We start from the raw sequence: 17,323 nt of genomic DNA, 5'->3' as shown, positions 1-17,323 counted from the left end.
TTCACTATTACAGGCAACAGGATTACTCCTTGTAGAGGCAGAGGGACTTAGCCCTTGATCTAGGCAGTGTGTGTTTCCTCAGCAAGCAGCTAGACAAAGGTGCTCATTAAGGACCCAGCATTCTTTTCTGGAGCTGTGGTGAGCTGAGGCAGGATAAAAGTGCCTTAAATCTTTCCTAGAAACAAATGCTTCACTACTTCAAAGAGCTGATGGAGGTTTAGAAGTGTCACTCCTGACTAGTTTCACTTTGACATACAACAGCACATTGCGGTGGGTTGTGTCCTGACAAAGTGGGGGCAGGGGGTGAGTGAATACGGTGTGGTCTTCAATGTGGTGTGATGTTCTAGCTGTGTCATTTCAACAAAAAAGGAAATGTTATACTTGGTTCCAAAAACTTCCTGCAGCTGAACTCCTTCTGCAGCACTGCTCTCATTTCTTGAGTGCAGGGAGTGGTGGGACTGGGTGTTGCTGTAGTGTTTCCCTATGCCCTGGCAGCTGTTGATGTGTCTTATATACAGGAGGTAATGGCACAACCTGGTACCCCAGGGTTTTGGTTTGGGGTCGTTTGAGCTCAGAGTTGGAACCCAAGATAGTGCTTGCTCTGAGCCCCTTCTTCCCCCACCCCTTGAGTGACTTACATGCCATGAACTGCAATACAGAGGAAATGTCATCCCCTTCGGCTCTTTCTCCTGCTCAGCTGTACTTGCAAGTGAGGTGCCAGCCCTTGTTTCACACCTGCCAGCCCGAGAGGTGTCTTGGCATACAGCTAACAGGTCATCACTGTGCTGCCCTCAGCCTGTCTGCATCATGGATGGAAACAAGATGCTACAGCAGCATGTCAAAGAAAACCAAGACAGAGTGAACAGTTCTTTAATTTTTAGATATTTTAGTTAGATATGCAGTTACAACTCCCATAACAGTTGCTACCAAAAAAAAAGCACATACAATACCCAGAGTTAAATTTAAAAGCAACTAGTAACTTTGCATGAAACAGATGAACTGAGCCTCTATGCTAGAACTAGCTTTTGTAAATAAAGTCATCAGAAACAATTGGGAGAGTGAGAGAGAAAGGTCTGGTTTTCTTTTCAAAAGTCATTAAACAGGGAAGCAGAATAGTACCCCCTGGTAAAGAAACCCTCTGACTACAGAAAGCAGGAGTTAAAAACTAGAATTTTAAGTCTTAAAGTATGTTTTGAGGTTTGTGGGTAAAGAAAACTAAAAACTACATTAGGCTCCAACTTACAAAAAGTCAATATTTAATTGTAGCTAAGTGTAGATTTTTAAAAGTCAGTGAAACATCTCCTGTTCCATGATTATCACAGTGATTAGAAAAAGATCACACATTTTATATTGTAGCAAAATGCCAGGATGCTGCAGTGTTTCCAGGAACATTTATGAAGTAACAGTAACTTGAAGTAGGCTAGTTTTTCAATTGAAAGCACATTAGAAATCCTATCAACACCCCTGATGCATAATAGTTTAGTACCTCCTCTTAGATATTGTTTATATTCTAGCAAGTGGATAAAGTTCATGTGACAATTTTTGCATGTAAAACATTACTGTACAATATTAGAAACAAAGTTTTTGAATTTATAAAAAGATAAAACATTCTGTTGCATCAAGCCTAACCTATGATTTCTCATTTTTTACCTGCCTTGGGAGCACTTCTGCAGTGGAGAATGCACACACATGCGGAAGTACAGTGCTGTTTAGTTCTCCTGATATGACCCAAATGTCAGGATGCAATTTCACCCAATGGCTGTGACATAACGCCTGCCTGCTTTACCCTTTCAGGAGCCATGCATTCCTTGGTGTAATAGAGAGACACTTACTTTTTGCAGGGAGCCCTCCCTAGAATCACAGAGATGATGCAGAGCCATTTAAAGCAGGAAAGCAACGCATTCCAGTCTTGCAAAGCACACCGAGTGCGTGTTCCCTGCGTGTACAGAGGGGAGGGTGGGCAGAGCCCACCCCCTTTTAGTACAGCATACAGCTATAGGCACTAACAGTAAAATAGGTGAAAGGCTAAAGGGAGTGCACAGTGGCACGCTGCTCTCGTTAACAAGCCATTCTCCCCCTTGAGACAAGGCCAGCTTTCAAAGGAATGCAAAGTCGAGCAGTACTGAAATCCCTATAAATGCAATGTACCTGCTAAGAACACCTTTCAGTCGCTACAAATAAAGGAAGTAGGAGACAAAATGAAGATGTTTCTCGGACAGTTGGATTTTGATGAGAAGCCAAATGCTGAAGATGCCTCTTCTGTTTGTCAGTGAGTACTGTTTTCCCAGTTGTCCTTTCAGACCCTCTCAGTCTAACTACAGTAGTACTGCATCCTGTTAGTCCGTCGTCTTTTCCGTGACTGAAATTCTTCAAAGAAGTGCTGAATGTCTTCTCTTTTAACCACCTAGGGGAAGCAATATGAAACCCAAGTTGTGGTACAAGAATTCAATTAAACCATCTTTTTTTTGGTTTTGTTTTTTCTTACATGCACCCCACATGTAACGCACAACATATAGAGAACCAAGTGTCCTGAAATCTCTCTGGCAAAACAGCTTTCCTGTTGCACCCAAAGGATGTGATTAATGCCCAAATTCTATTATAAGAGAATACAAAGAGGGAAATGAGCTCCCCACAGGTAGGACAAGCACATGGAGCAACGCTCCTGCAGGTTTTTTAAGAGGTTCGACTACTTGCTTTTATCATCAGAAAAATTAACACAAAGCAGGATTTTTGCTAGCTCACTTCAGGCTCATTACAATGTAACTAAGAAAGCCAACAAAATGCATGTGTTGATTAATAATAGCATGCAAATGCCTCCAAAAAAACCTGACATGACTGTTTGCCAATATTTAGTCAGTCTTTATTCTTCTAAGGGTTTAAATTCAATCTAAGAAAAAACATAAGTGTTAAAAGCTCCCCCCCCCCGCCCCGAAACACTTTTCCTAGAGCAACAGAAGTTTCTTTTAAATTTAAGAACTGCTAGCAGTACTTTGCAGAAATCTGTCTATAAAGTCCCTGTTCTCTCTCAACAATGCCATTAAGGAGATACAACTTTTAAATTCCAGTCAAATCAGGGATTTCTAATTCCTACTGCAGGAATTAGAAATCTCCAAGAGACAGGAAAAAAATATTGTAACATAGCATCATAGTATTCAACACCCACCCCTCAACAGTACTTTAAAACACTTTTTTCTGGCAAACAAATTCTGTGAATCATGCCTTACCGTTCCCTCATCTGCAAATCTCCTGAGATAGTCAGTCAGTTCTGTCTTTAAATCATTGTATTCTGGATGGAGAAGCAAAGGCAAGGGAAAGAAAACAAAAGAACCAAGAAGATATCCAGCTTTAGTTTAATACAGGCTTAAGAAAACAACTTGTTCATTTCCTCTTGACATTTGTTAGATTTACTAGAGGCAAATCTAGGTTTGAACTGGATTATAAATAATAGCAACAAAAATAAAGGCAAGTCCAGGTAAACATGAGAAGCCTAATAATTTATCAGACTAGCCTCTGCAGCCTCAGTATCTGTTCAGGTTGATCTTCAGAGAAATGTACGGAAGTTCAGTGAGTGAATTATTACAATTAATTAAAAGAGCAGCCCTGCTACCAACTTCCCACTGCAAAAGCACACAGGGGTAGGAGTGGGAAGTCCTACCCTGTAACTCTGGATTGGGTCAGCGCCCTCGCCAGAACACAAACCCCTCACTCAGCAGAGGGGGACACGGCTCCAGCTATAAAATACCTCAGGTCTGCCCTGTCAATATACTCTGCATTAGACCTGCCAGGGAGCACTCTGCACCCCAGCTTCACACTGGCTGGCACTCACCCAGACAACATAAGACTGCCAAACAACAGAACAGGGTAAGATAAATAAGCCAGACAGCAGAAGTGTAAATTAATGTTTAAATATTTACATTGCAAGAAATTACTATCAATACAATATCTAAGATGTTAAATAGGGGGAAAGTTCCCACACCATCTAGTTCCTTGATGTAAGTTAAAGTTGTAACAACAGGCCAGAGAGGACAAATTTCTTTAGAGTAATCCTGAGCTGTGCAATCTGTCATACAGTTTCCTACATGGTACTTCAAAACTAGTTTGACACCACCCTGCAAGAACTGATACTAATCTCTTATGGGAAACTGTTCCGTTAAAGTGTTAAGGCAGATTCCAAAAAAGCAGCTGTATTTACCACAGATGAGTTCTACTTGCTGGACTCTGTTCATGCTGTTAAGGGTGTCCATTAAAGGATCTCTCCTCTCCGTTTCTTGGTCACTGGTACCTTTATTTTCGTAAGCCAAGACAGTGTCACATTCATCTGTCAGGAACTGGACTTCAAGCTCTGAATACATTTTCTGGAGAATAAAGTAAAATTTACTTTTACATTACAAAACTTCTCAGTTGGATATGCTCTCCCCCAATTTTTTTGTGTGTTCAGTATCACAAATAATAACAATAAAATAATAATGTAAATTTTGTATCCAGCATTTCAGACATCTCCCCATGACGACTTCCAAAGCAAAACTGGATTTAAGCAGCAAATACAAACGTTTAGAAATTCCTTCGTAGTGTATTCATTCCAAAAGACATGATGTGTTTCTTTATGTGGGGTGGAGGGGGTTTTTAGGTGTTTTTATGCAGACACAGATTTTATCTACAAACTTCTCTTCAAAGATTCTCTGGGAGCTCCTCCCTGCCTCCCCCACATCAATGATGGTAATGAAGAGAGAATACATACCAAACAGTCTTCACAGGTGCATAATTTGCTTCTCCAGTTCAATGGCCAAAAGGTGGCAGTATCTTTTTTTAAAAATTGCTTGCTTTGGAGTTCTTTCAGCTTGCAGACTGGCCCCTCACTCTTAGTAACCACCTGAATTAAAATGAGAGCGTTCAGTGCTCTATAATGTTACTTCAAATACAGTCCATTCTTTCCAGCATGTAATTCTCCTTATGCAAGATTTTTCTTTTGTCTCAGACACACTTATTTTTATAAACAACCTATATTACCATTTCATCCACGCAAGGATTCTGATGTGGTTTTAGCAGTTTCCACTGGAAATTTCTGTAGTAATTTACTGCAATAGCCATAAATGTTTAAGAAATCAGAGCTAGACTATCATGCAAACGCAGCTACGATGCAGAATGCCCCTATATTGGACCAAACTCAGAAGTTACCTCAGTGTGAAGGCCAGGTGGCTGAGAAGAAGGGATGGATCTAACCTCTCTGCAAACAGACATTACACCCTTGTCACACAGTTCTACAAGTGTGTTCCCACAGCCTACATTGTGCTCCACAGGGACCACACATTTGAAGTGTCAGTGACCGAAGAGGAACGTGGAAACAGACTGAAAGCATTTACCTCTTCACTGAACCTGTAAGAGGTGGGCTTTACTTCACCTATCATCAGTACGAAGCTGTACGGGACAGAAAAGAAGGCCTGTTTTACCTCTGCACAGGCAGACCCAGAGCTAGTGGATGGTTCACTAAACTGTTCCATTTGCTTTTCCTCCTTCATTTCTTGGTGTTCCACTCCACTTTCTTTTTTAATTTCTTTTTTCTGCTCTTCACCTTCCTCAACCTTCAGGACAATCCCTTCATCTTCAAGCGAGTTCACTTTGGTCAAAGCAGGAACTGGAAGATACATACCCGTGTAAGTGAAAATACTGTGCCAGACAAGGTACAGGCTACCACAGATGTTCTCTCTGCTTTACTGTGCAGCATCAAAGAGCACCTAGATTACCTCATACACTGCAGGGTCCTGCATATACTCTAGAGCTGTCCAAAGACACAGTGACCTAGGTATACAAAGAAACTGCTCCCTCTTTAACCACAGACTTCTTCACCTCTCATATTCCTAAAATACTCTGCTTCCCAAAATCTAAGCTCTAGGAGAGGAAAAAGGATATCACAATTTGAGATAGTTCTGTACTAAGATGCTTGTCCTTCTTGACGCCCCTTGATAACTATCACAGGTTCAGCAGCTGTTGTGTACTTTTTTGCTGACTTTGTGTCAGAGTCCTTCATTTTCTCCAGACACACACACCAAAAACTTCATGACAGATTAACTACGCTAACCCTTTCCATATTTCAAACAAGTTTTTCTTTTGCTGTCAGTTCAAACGTGTGCACTGTGACATAGCTGGTTAGGAGGAAAACCAAAACCAACCAACCAAAGAACATTCTGTACTGTATTTACATTAGAAAGAATAGAACTCCAGGTAGGCCACCTTGGAATCCTTACAATTACCACTGAAATTTCTGGTACATAAGACATCAATCACCAGTTGAAATAAGCAATATTTAGGAGACTACATGAAACCAGCTCTTTCCACAGATATCACATCATCTACCCTTCTAATCCTGCAGAGACCACATAGCAGAGACACAGAGACCTGGTGTGACCGCAGGGAACACATGTCCTGAGCACAGCCCCAGCTCTACTCAGATTAAGGTTTTACACATTCATTTCAGGTCACTCTATCATTCACTCTTTGCCGGTCAGAGCCTCTTTGACTCAGCTGTTTGCCTCATTGCTTCTCTTAGGATGGCTCTCCAGTTCTTTGATCCAGTTTAGAAATTAAATTCCTTGAGACAACTATTAAATCTTCATCCATCCATGTGCTAGCACATCTTTGATAAAATAAATGAGTCAACACCACACAATTAAGATTTAGGAACAAGAACTGCTTTTTTTTTTTTTTTTTTTACAGAACAGTTACTGCAGACCTGCATATTCCACTGCTGAAGACAATTGTCCAATATAACGAGTATCATTTCTCCAACCACTTAAACAGTATTATGTCATTAAGGGAAATACATGCTAACAAAATATTGGCTCAAATATCTTAATTTTCTTTACCTGCTAATTGTGATGCATAGGCCCATAGGAAATGGCAGTGATTCATGCAGGCTTGGCACACCATTTCATGGAAGTCTCCACTTTCAGGGGGAACTGCACCAAGATGCTATCAAAAAGAAACAAGGACACAGCAGTGAAGCAATCGCTGCAAGTTAACAGACTCAGCTGTTAAAAGGAAGTAAAATATCAACTGCCATCACATTTTCAGCACAAGCATACACTCCTGCAAACTTTCCACAATGATTATCAGTATAATTTAAAGACTGGAAAGAGCTGATAAAAATTCCAGGGAAAACCTGAAATAATTCTCTGTCTACAGCCTTTTATGTCTTTGACATACCCACAAATCTCAGTCCTATCTTTATCTCATTTCTAAACATTTTTATTCTGCAATGTCCTAAACATAGGACAGGTGAAGATACCTATTGCATACTGCACATTTAAACTCTCAAATAACTTATGATTACTTCCTTACACGTAGGAGATTGTAAGTCTTCATACTGAACTTGAGCAGAATTAGGTCCCAAAGCTCTCCATAAACTGGTGAGAACAATTTAGGCAATTAAAAGCACTAATTAGCTTTCTTTTGAAAAGCACTCTTGCAAAGCTCACAGTATGCAGCATAACATTCCTAATACCTACATTTATACAAAAGAATCCTATAGTTTATCTACAGAACCCATAATTGGAGCCAATCTTTTACTAAATCCTTTGATCCTGCAACTTCAAACATGGAATTTCACTTAGGCCCTTCAAGGCACAAGAGGCTGAATCCCTAATGCTTACACATTAAGTAGGCCACTCACTGAAGTGCTGAGCTGCTTTTAAAAGATTTCCCCAAAGTTCGCAATCAAGAACCAACAGCGCAGTTTGCTCCTTGCTATTTAAAGTAATTACAGTTTAAAAAGCATTCTTTTGAATGAAGAACTATTCAGGTAGTTGATAATGATGTGCCTCAGTAAGAATCTTCTCACTGATTCTACTGATTAGAACTTTCCAATTAGAGACAGTTATAGAGTTATTATTTTATTCTGCAGCAGTAACCTTCGAAAAGGTAGAACTCTTCCCAGGTTTTTCGGACTGGACTGGACAGCAGCACAAGATTAAATTTTCAATTTTCCTTTGCAAAAGATGAAAAGAAATACCTTAGAACTCATGTAATAATCTTTTGAGAACTACAGCAAACCTTCCCAACTATGACTAACCATACAAACTTAACCGACACCAACTCATTTCTACGCAAATGGCGATTCTGTTACTTATCGTTTCCTTACCCTTCCATGGAACCAGTCTTCACAAACTATGCATTGGATCATCTCATCTGGAATCTAGATGAATGGTCATATTATTAGCATTAGTAGCAACCTCCAGAATCTTTCACAAGCCTCAAACTGCAGTATTATGCAAAGCCTGCTCAAGTGAATTGCACTTCCCTCTTCACCCACCCACAGGGAGCTGCCATTAATAAGTATTTACTGCTTCATTAGTCAGTTTGCTTCCCTGAAGTTCAACAGCATATGTAATTTGTCATATTATCAAGACTGCGGAAATTCCCATTTGTTATTACAAAACTAGTTTTCCCAGTAGAGCAAGACATTCTCACACAAAAGAGCTGATAAAAGTTAATACACTATTGGTATCTTTCTTCCAGTAAACAGAAATGCAGGAACAGGCAGTTTAGCAAAAGACAGATATTGATATTCATTACGTCATCAGGTTTACATAGGAATGCCAGAATCCTAACTTAACTGCCCACAATACAGTATAGTACAAACTGCTTTGGAAACAATTATTAATGATTTCTTTAGAAATGTTTAGCTATCTCTGAACTTCAGAGAAGTGAGTTTATAAAATACTTTTTTGTATTTGAAAGACTTGTGCCTTCCTTACTCTTTAAAACACCTGACTTCTATGACTGCCAACAAAAGCATGCATGTGCAAACCAACTGGGATATTTTAATACTTTGGATAGAGAAAAGGTGTTCTGACTACCATAAAGGAAAGCTAAAGCCAGTTACAGGACAGACCCTCCCCATCCCAGAAGCCTTGTCAGAGCACTGTTGCAGGCCCACAGCAGCAGATTCTGGTCCCTCCTAACATGTGCAATGTGCTTATTCTGCACTTGCCACATTTCTCAAGATAATGAGAAACCCACCCCCTAAGGGAACACTGCAACTTTAGAGACAGGAAAGCAGAGAGGACTGCCACAGTGTTTTGTCCAAATGATGGTTTGTCTTCCTCATCTGTCTTTAAGGCATAAACATATTCTACCACTTAAAAAAACCACTGATGAAGTAATTACTTTATACAGCACATGACAACCGAAACCAATATGGAACATAAGATTTCTTAAAGTGAGATCTTCCCTGTAAAGCAGCGCAGCAACCATTCTTCGCACAATTTTGCATAAATACCATCTATATATGATTACTCCTGGTTTTTGTACTTCTTACCTCATCTTCAGGATCAGGATAAGGTCTTTTACAAGTACAATATAATCCGTAGAAATTGTCATTATATTTATTTCCTGAATTCACCTTGCCCTTTTCCTAGGAGGAAAGGAAAAATTGTTTCAATAGACAATGCAGTAAAAAACCAAAAGACAGAAAATATGTTTAATCTAGAAAAACCCAACTCCTGTTCCACTTTTATTCCTAAAAACAATCCATCATTACATTCATCAGCTTGAAGATCCAAAAAGAAAGATATTATCCAGACAACTATGCTATACAGTGAGCAGCAGATAGAGCACGAGAAGAATACTGAAGTTCAAAAGGAAAGAGGAAAAACAGTCTTTCCATCTTTGTAACAAATGGCAACTGTGGTGTTTGTTATGTTACTGCTAATCTGAAACAATGTAAGAGTTTTGATCACTGACCATGCCTGCCTGCTGCCATTACAGCAACACCTGGGGATTTATTGTGCACTTTCCCCTCCATTTTCTTTTAAACATCCAGACTGTGATCCAAAACCAACTTTGTTTAATCTTACCACTGAGCTTCCATTAAATTAATGTCATATAAGCCTCACTCTACAGGAGAGGATTATCCAAATTACAAAACATGCTGAATGAAATTCAATTACAGGTAATCCCATTTAAAAAAAAAAAACAAACAGCTAATAGAGCTGCAGCCAGAGGGCTTCAGAACTGCATGTACTTGGAGCCTAAAGTCACCATTGGCCCTGCAGAAACAGCTTGACCATTTATGATAGTACTACAAAACACATTCTACCACTATTTTGACAAAGGAAAAACGGACGATGTGAGCACCCGGCATCCATGAATTCAGACAGATTGATGGATGGATGCTGAAGGTCACTTAACATGTACAATTGATTTTGCACTGAAAACAGCCATGTGATCCGTTTCATTGACTCAAATGAAAAAAAAGTAACATCTTAAAATTGTCACAGGTGTCTCTCTAGGGATCACTGGACTGTAGCCCTAGGCTGACCAGCTCAGCCCAAACGAAATGGGCATACACAAAACCACTTGCTGTTTCTACACTTCAACTGTAATTACCCTGGGAACAGCATGGCAGGTGAGCCAAGCAGCTTCCTGTTGCTGCTTCCCAGAAGATTACCAACTACTTGACAAGTCCAAAATGCCCACCAAGGCAATGAAAGCACAGGGGGCTTAACACAAAAGGTTCTCCTGAAGCCAGCTTAAAGCTACTGAGATGTATTGGTGCAGGCACCAAGACATGTTTCCAGCATTACGCTGACCATGGATGCAGAACTGCTGCATTCATGGATGAAAAGGACCAAACGTTCTCTCTCCTCACAACATTTCCCTTTGGTCCCTCAATAGTTTTATCTCCTGCTGTAATACTCCCACCTTGTTTAACTCACTGGGAAAAGCAGAGGCATTGCATGAGTCAGCACTGGCTGAGGCAAGGCACCAACCTCCCAAGACTGTTATTTTGATTCTGTATGTATGAAACCTATGTCTGAACTTACTGGGAGTAACTTGCACTGCAGATTTTTGAACTTGCTATTTCCACAATCACAGCGGAAGTTCCTGGAAAGAAAAACATAGCATTTCAGGTTTTTTATTAACTGAAAACACATTAGGTTTTGTGCTCATAACAATTCCCAGCAGTTTATTAGGAGCCATAAAAGTACTCTTGCAGCTATTTAAACAATAGCATCAGTCAGAACCAACCAAAGGGCCTTGCAGCCTTACACTCTTACATGGTGTTCTCAGCAGATCTCAGCTAACACCATCATTTGCAACAGCGCTTGGATGGGAGACCATGATGGCACAGCTAACCCTGGGTGTTGCAGCTACCACACTCAAAAATGCAAGCACGTGTGTTAGTGAAAGAGGAGCGTGAACCGGATCATTTCCAAAGGCTGGATCCATGAAGGTGATTAAGCTCTTGCCTCCTACTCAGATACCTAAGCTCTCTCTTAATAGGGCTGCTATTCCAAGTGAATGGGGAAACGTGAGTACCTCAGTAACCTGACATCAGCTGCCTGTGTAGTTTTGCTGGGAGTGGTGTATTTTGTACATGTTACACATTTGAACGTTGTCCTACCTCACAGAAATGTATTATACAGCAGAGGAGACTCTGGGGAAATCCCCCTGGCAAGCTCACCTCACGCTACAGCCCCCCACAGAGTGTCCTAGCACTCGGGGCCGGGAGGAGAAGGTAAGTGGTGACGGCCCAGCCCGCTGAAAGGGCCCGCGCTTCGCTCCGGGGCGGCTGTGAGGAACCGACGTGGCCAGGGGGCTGCCGAAGGCGGGGGCGAAGGGAGCCGCGGGAGGAGCCCCGGCGCCCGGAGCGCCGCAGGCTGAGGGGATGAGGGGAGGTCGAGCCGCCCCGACCCGCCACCAGCACACGCGCGCTTTCCCGCCGCCGGGACGGGCACGCGTCCCCAGCCCGCCCACCCCGCGCCGCGGTACCTCTTGGTGTAGAGCTCGAAGAGGCGGTGGGTGCCGTGGCACTCGTAGCTGCACGCCAGGCAGATCCCCGCCGGCTCCCCCCCGGGCGGCGTGCAGGTGCTGCAGGCGTACAGCGCCTGCCTCTTCACCGCGCCCTGCGGGGCGACATCGGCGAACGCTACAGGGGCCGCCGGGGGGGGTCCCAGCCCCGGGCGGCCCCGCCCCCAACCCCTCGCCCCGCCCCCCGTGGCGCCCGGCCCCGCCCCCACCTGGGAGTAGCTGCACCGCTCGTGGTCGCTGCCCCCCAGCACGGCCCGCGCCTCCTTCTCGAGCTCCTCGTTCTCCGCCAGCACCTCCGCCAAGGAGACCACGGGCTCCTCCGCACCGCCCCCGCAGCCGCTCCCTGGCTCGGCGCCCTCCGCCGCCGCCGCCTCCGCCTCCATCTCCGGGACGCGAGGCCGAGGGCGAGCCGAGGCGGGAAACACGCGGCCGAGGCGCCAGGGGGCGCCACAGCGGAAGCGGAACCGCGCGCCCCACGTGACCGGGGCCGAGCGTCACAGGGGGGAGCGGCGGGGCAGCCCGCGCGGCGGGCGAGTGCCGGGCACGTGACCGCCGAGCGGGGCGGGGTGTCGGCCGGCTGGCCGCGCTTCCGGGCGAGCGCGCGCCGTGCGGGGACTGGGGCGCGGCATCGCGATGGAGCTGGTGGCGGAGCTGAGGGGCCGCGACGGGCAGACGCGCTCGGTGCGGGTGCCGTACCCGGCGGAGGAGGGCGAGGGCGGCCAGCTGCGCGGGCTGCGGCGAGCCCTGGCTGAGCTGCAGGAGCGGGTGGTGGAGCTGCTGGCGCCCCTGGTGCAGGAGGAGAGAGAGGCGGCGGGCGGCGGCGGGCCGCGCGGTGAGTGGAGGACGGGGGGGGGGTGGGAGAGGAGGGGCCGGGCGTGAGCGCGGCGAGGGGGCTCCGCCATCCCGGGGGCGCTGCTGCGTCCCGCGCCGCTCATCTGCACCCCGCTTGAACCCTGACAGGTGATGTCGAGGAGGATGATGAGGAGGATGAGGAGGAAGAGGGCGAAGACGAAAACAACATCGACACGAAAGCGAGCGCCGATGACCCACCTCCCAAGCGGACGAAGGTTCAGCAGCCCTGACGGTGGCGTTAGAGACTGGGTTTAGGCCTAGAGAGGGACGTGTCAGCTGTACCGACTGTAAGTGTCCCCGGGCGCGGTGTCCCGGGCGCGGGTAGGCCGCTCTGGCCAGGCAGGCGCCTGCGTCTCTTCTGCTCGTGTTTTAAAAGTGAAATGTCGATCCCGACACAATTTTAATACGGAAGCCTTAACAAAAGGATGCGCCTTGCTGTTAGCAGCGTGTGGCTTACAGGGTACCGGTGTTACGGTGAGAAGAATTTTTAGTAAACTAGTTGACAAATACACAACTGTTCTCACAAGTCTTCTGACCACTACGTTTTTAATTGCTTTTTCCAAGTCATAGTATTTCTTCATGGGACTTAAACTATTATTTTAAAATAAAATAATAAAATCTGGAAAGAGTTATTTTGTCAGATATGATCTTGAAATGGTGCAAGACAACTCTCGTTTGTATGGAGATAAAGCAATGTGAGACCACTAAAACACCAGCAGACATGTATCTGTCCATTCCTGAACAGTCCTGCAACAGTCCTGTACAGTCCTACAGTAGAAGATTATTTTTGCCTGTCATCTAACAGGTTTGTTCTAGTCACCCATCACTCATGTATTTTCCTGGAAAAGGTTATAGACAAAGTAGATTGAAAGAGTTGGAAATCTTCGTTTCAAAAAATCCTCGCTTTCAGTAACAGCCAGGAAGGTACAAGTCAATATGATTTTGATAATTATCTTTAGTATTACACAATTCAAAAACGGCTGTCTCCCAAATCTGTCTTCTCCAAGTGTTTTTTTCTTTTTTTTTTCCATGCAGTCAGTCTTTATATACTTTCTTCCATCACTGAGTTTTATCCAGGTTTATTTCTAGGCTCATTCAGTAACTAAGTCAAATAAAGTGAACATCAGAATTTAATATTCTGCCTATGCAGAACTCTCATTTCCTCAAAATAAAAAATAAGAAAAAAGGAGAGTGTTTTTTTTTTTTAAGATGCTGTATAAAAACCAAACTTTGGGCAGAAACTAGGGGAAACATAGTAGCATTCTACACTAATTGCAATAGTTTATTTAAAGGCGGGGGGAGCATAAATGTTCCAGTAACGCCTATGAGGCCATTATGTGTAACTTGGCTGTATAAATCAGCATAACCTAATCCCTCTGCTAAGGTAGCTCCTTCTTACGATAATGCAGTGTATGGAACATTGTTAAGGTAACAGACGCTTCTTGCAAGGGGAAAGTTGTTAATGTTTCCCATATGTTACTTTAATTCCCAGTTTTTATTTGGTGCATGCTTCTGTGAACAGGGGTAAAAGACTCCATAAAGCTTCTTGTGGAGCCTGAACTGATTTAATAGTGTGGAAAACTTTTTTTTTTTTTTTAAATTTTCATGTGTTCCACTGGCATAGTTTGCTTATGTATTATGGGCACCGAGCAGATCTTGATACTTGTGTATGGAGGACAAAGTATCAGAATAAATTATGGGTGAATTTTTATGAGCACAAAACTGCCTGCATTCATTTGAAATAGTGCAAAAAAAAAAAGTTGGAAAACATATTTTGGACACTTTTATGTACTCTTAAGAAATTCATACACCTGCTATTCTGTTAGCAGATACAACAGAGGTGTAACTGAGGAGAAAAGATGAACTCTGAAGACTAGGGAGCTTTAGTTGCTGAGGACGTAGGGTAAGAAAAAAATATGCAAATTAATTCTGATCTCTTGTCAGGCTGCAAAATCTTAACGTGATAAAATGCTTAAAGTGGTTTAGGGTAGATAATTTATTGCAGGAAATGGCTTATCAAAATGGCAAAGGCAACATTTAGTACAAAAAAGCTAGGCTGATAAATATATCAGAAGGGCTTCTTCATGTGACGTGTGCTAAAGTGATGGCATCTTTTATGAGCTCTGTTCTGGAGCTTTGGAAGCTTGTTGTAGGGCTAAATCTGAGAGCAGTGTTTTCCTTCCTCCCCCCCTCCAGACTACAGTCCTAAACACCCCAGCAATGGTGTGAACTGTGGGATGGCTAAAAAGCAACATTTAACATTAAGCATGAATTTGTGGTCTTTGTATATAAACTTTGTGTAAATAGTCCACTGACGAGTCACAGGCTGAAAACCTCTGGTGTAAAGCAACAAATCCTGACTTGACCAGTCTGGGAGTAAATGCAGGTAATAGTCCAGTTAACAGGATACTTCTTTTTTCTGTCATCCTGGACACAGTAACATGCTGCATCAGAGCTCCAGAAGAGATCAATGCACATTGGGTCAAGAACAGCTGCTTGAGTTTTACCTTTAATTAATTGTTTCTAGTCCTTATTGTGGCCACAAATACTTTAAACAATGAAAAGGGTAATGGAGCTTCATGGGGCCTTGAGTAATTCAAAACCCTAGGCTTGCCTGTGACATAAGTGCCCTAACTCTGCAACACAGAACTTGACTTTTCTGAGAACTGCTGCAAGGTAACTGGGCACAGAAAGCTTTGCTGTGATAGTTTTGTTTTCCCTTTCTACACAGAAACACCTGTGTTCTGAACCCCTTCTGGGAAGCCCTTTTCTCCCCCAGAAGGACTATGGTCTCCCACTCCCTGTACTGTCCTTCTAGCCAAACAACTGGGGAAAGGTACATACATGGAGCAACACAGAGAACTAGCTGGTGTTACTCACTGATTCTGGCACCCCTTTTCCAAGCAACCAAGTCAGAGAAGCATACAGGTTTTTCCATGGCTATGGGAGAGGCTCCAGAATGTTCTGAAGGAAGAAAAGGTTTGTGTGTGTGGAGAACATAGCAAAAGAAAGTCTGTGATGACTTTTACAAAGCTGTCCAAGAGGATGAAGCTCACGTCATAAGTCAACTGTGTCCCTTGCATTTTAGGTAGAGTAGATAAGCCTTGATGGAGAAAAGATGGCATACTCTTCATCTCCAAGATATGCTAGTGCTTTTGTACCTTAACCAAACTTCAGGCTGGCACAGAACAAGCCCAGTTCACCATCTCTTGTGCTGTTTAGTATAGTTTGTATGTTTTACTAAGAGAACTTAATTTTTCTAGCCAGAAGGGGCTAGATGGATTTCCTTACTGATAAAGGGGGAGAATGCTGGTATGTTTCTATTGAAGTAAGAGCTGAAGTGATATGAAATTAAATTCTTGGAAGTATTTAGATGGGAACCAACTACTTTTACTAGTTGTAAAACAACATCAAAAAAGTCAAAGCAAGTCTCCTTCATGTAGACTGGGATTGTATGACATCTTAGTCTATTGTTACTGCTTTGAAATACTGAAACAAATTTGAGGCTAAATTCACAATGGAATTTAAGAGGTTGCAGTGTTCTGTGTTTAAAAAAAAAGTTTGAAATCACAAGTGTGATATTTATTAGGCACTCAGATGATTCTGTGAGGGAAAGGGGCAATTCCCTTAAGCCAAATAATCAGGGCATTGTCTAGAAGTGGAAGACCTTTCCTAGTTCCCAGGAGAGAGATTCATTCATAATTTTCATTAAAAGGGTTTGAATGCAATTCCAATTCACCTGCTGCAGCCCCTGCATAATTCCTACTCATTCTAGCTTAAAAGTTAATTTATACACAAGCTCCTACAGATACCACGTTCTCTCTAAAATACACAGCCATCTAGCAGTTAGGACATAATAATGTATCCTGAGGCTTAACGTATCGTAACTAGGTTAACAGCAGTGTAAACAACTGAGCAGTGGTTTTGGGCACATCTACTAACCAAAATTTACTGGGCTAGTAAACAGACTTCGAAGACAGAGTTGAGCAGAAGTTCCTTCTTGTGGCTGTAGCATGTTCTTTCTTTCCAGAGAAACCTGTACCTAGGGCTAGCTTTAAGGAGAGTGAAGGTGAGTCAGTTCTTACAAATTAACTACCCGATAAAGTTATTAAACTGCTTTCACACATTAGGTCATATGTAGAAAGGTTATAATCCGAGACTGGCACGTGAAAAGCAGGTTTTTTTAGAAACTAATAGAATAGTAAACTAGAGAGCATCCTTTTAAGAAGACAGCAGACCAGGCAAAAGAAAATAAGGGATCTTAATAGATATCCTGCACAAACTGGAAAGTTTTGTTCCTAGGATAAGTAAGTCAATCCTCGTATTTTTATTTAAAAAAAGAAGCCAAGCTTGCAGTTCTACTTCGCTGCTGGAAGAAACGTGTTTGATAAGGAACACATTTTATTGCAACTTACTTCTGTCCAAGTTTGAAGGTCTGCAGCCTGAAGTTATGCTCTTCATTGGACCTGCTCTCCCACAGGAGGAAGTGAAGAACAGGCTCAGCAGCGCTTAAAAAAAAGTGGCAGATGTTTTCCTGAGATAGGAAGGGACTGTCAGGTGAAGGCTGAGCAGCTAATGAAACTAACACTCAGACTGCCCCAGAGTGATCCTCGAGCAGTCTGACAACACTTTATCTTGTGACACAAACACAATAAAGAGAAAT

At 43.0% G+C, this 17,323-nt stretch overlaps 2 protein-coding genes across 2 annotated transcripts; one reads left to right on the top strand and one right to left on the bottom strand.

Annotated features, from left to right (window-relative positions):
• Window positions 1-855: 855 nt before the first annotated feature.
• On the bottom strand, window positions 856-12,200 carry UBR7 (ubiquitin protein ligase E3 component n-recognin 7). The gene is made up of 11 exons (XM_054826920.1): window positions 12,018-12,200; window positions 11,770-11,903; window positions 10,821-10,881; window positions 9,314-9,409; window positions 8,135-8,188; window positions 6,861-6,966; window positions 5,448-5,632; window positions 4,739-4,870; window positions 4,193-4,355; window positions 3,225-3,286; window positions 856-2,404 (listed from the first exon to the last, which is right to left on the bottom strand). Exons 1-11 carry the CDS (start codon window positions 12,189-12,191, stop codon window positions 2,312-2,314), a joined length of 1,260 nt encoding a protein of 419 aa, XP_054682895.1. The 5' UTR covers window positions 12,192-12,200; the 3' UTR covers window positions 856-2,311.
• A 97-nt stretch (window positions 12,201-12,297) lies between these two features.
• On the top strand, window positions 12,298-13,292 carry GON7 (GON7 subunit of KEOPS complex). Its single transcript, XM_054826922.1, has 2 exons — window positions 12,298-12,640; window positions 12,769-13,292. Exons 1-2 carry the CDS (start codon window positions 12,442-12,444, stop codon window positions 12,888-12,890), a joined length of 321 nt encoding a protein of 106 aa, XP_054682897.1. The 5' UTR covers window positions 12,298-12,441; the 3' UTR covers window positions 12,891-13,292.
• Window positions 13,293-17,323: the final 4,031 nt, after the last annotated feature.

This window comes from Grus americana, chromosome 5 (genome assembly GCF_028858705.1).
Source record: "Grus americana isolate bGruAme1 chromosome 5, bGruAme1.mat, whole genome shotgun sequence".
Classification (NCBI taxonomy): Eukaryota; Metazoa; Chordata; class Aves; order Gruiformes; family Gruidae; genus Grus; species Grus americana.
Note: the sequence above shows the minus strand (reverse complement) of the source record. Positions and strands in the feature narration are given on the sequence as shown.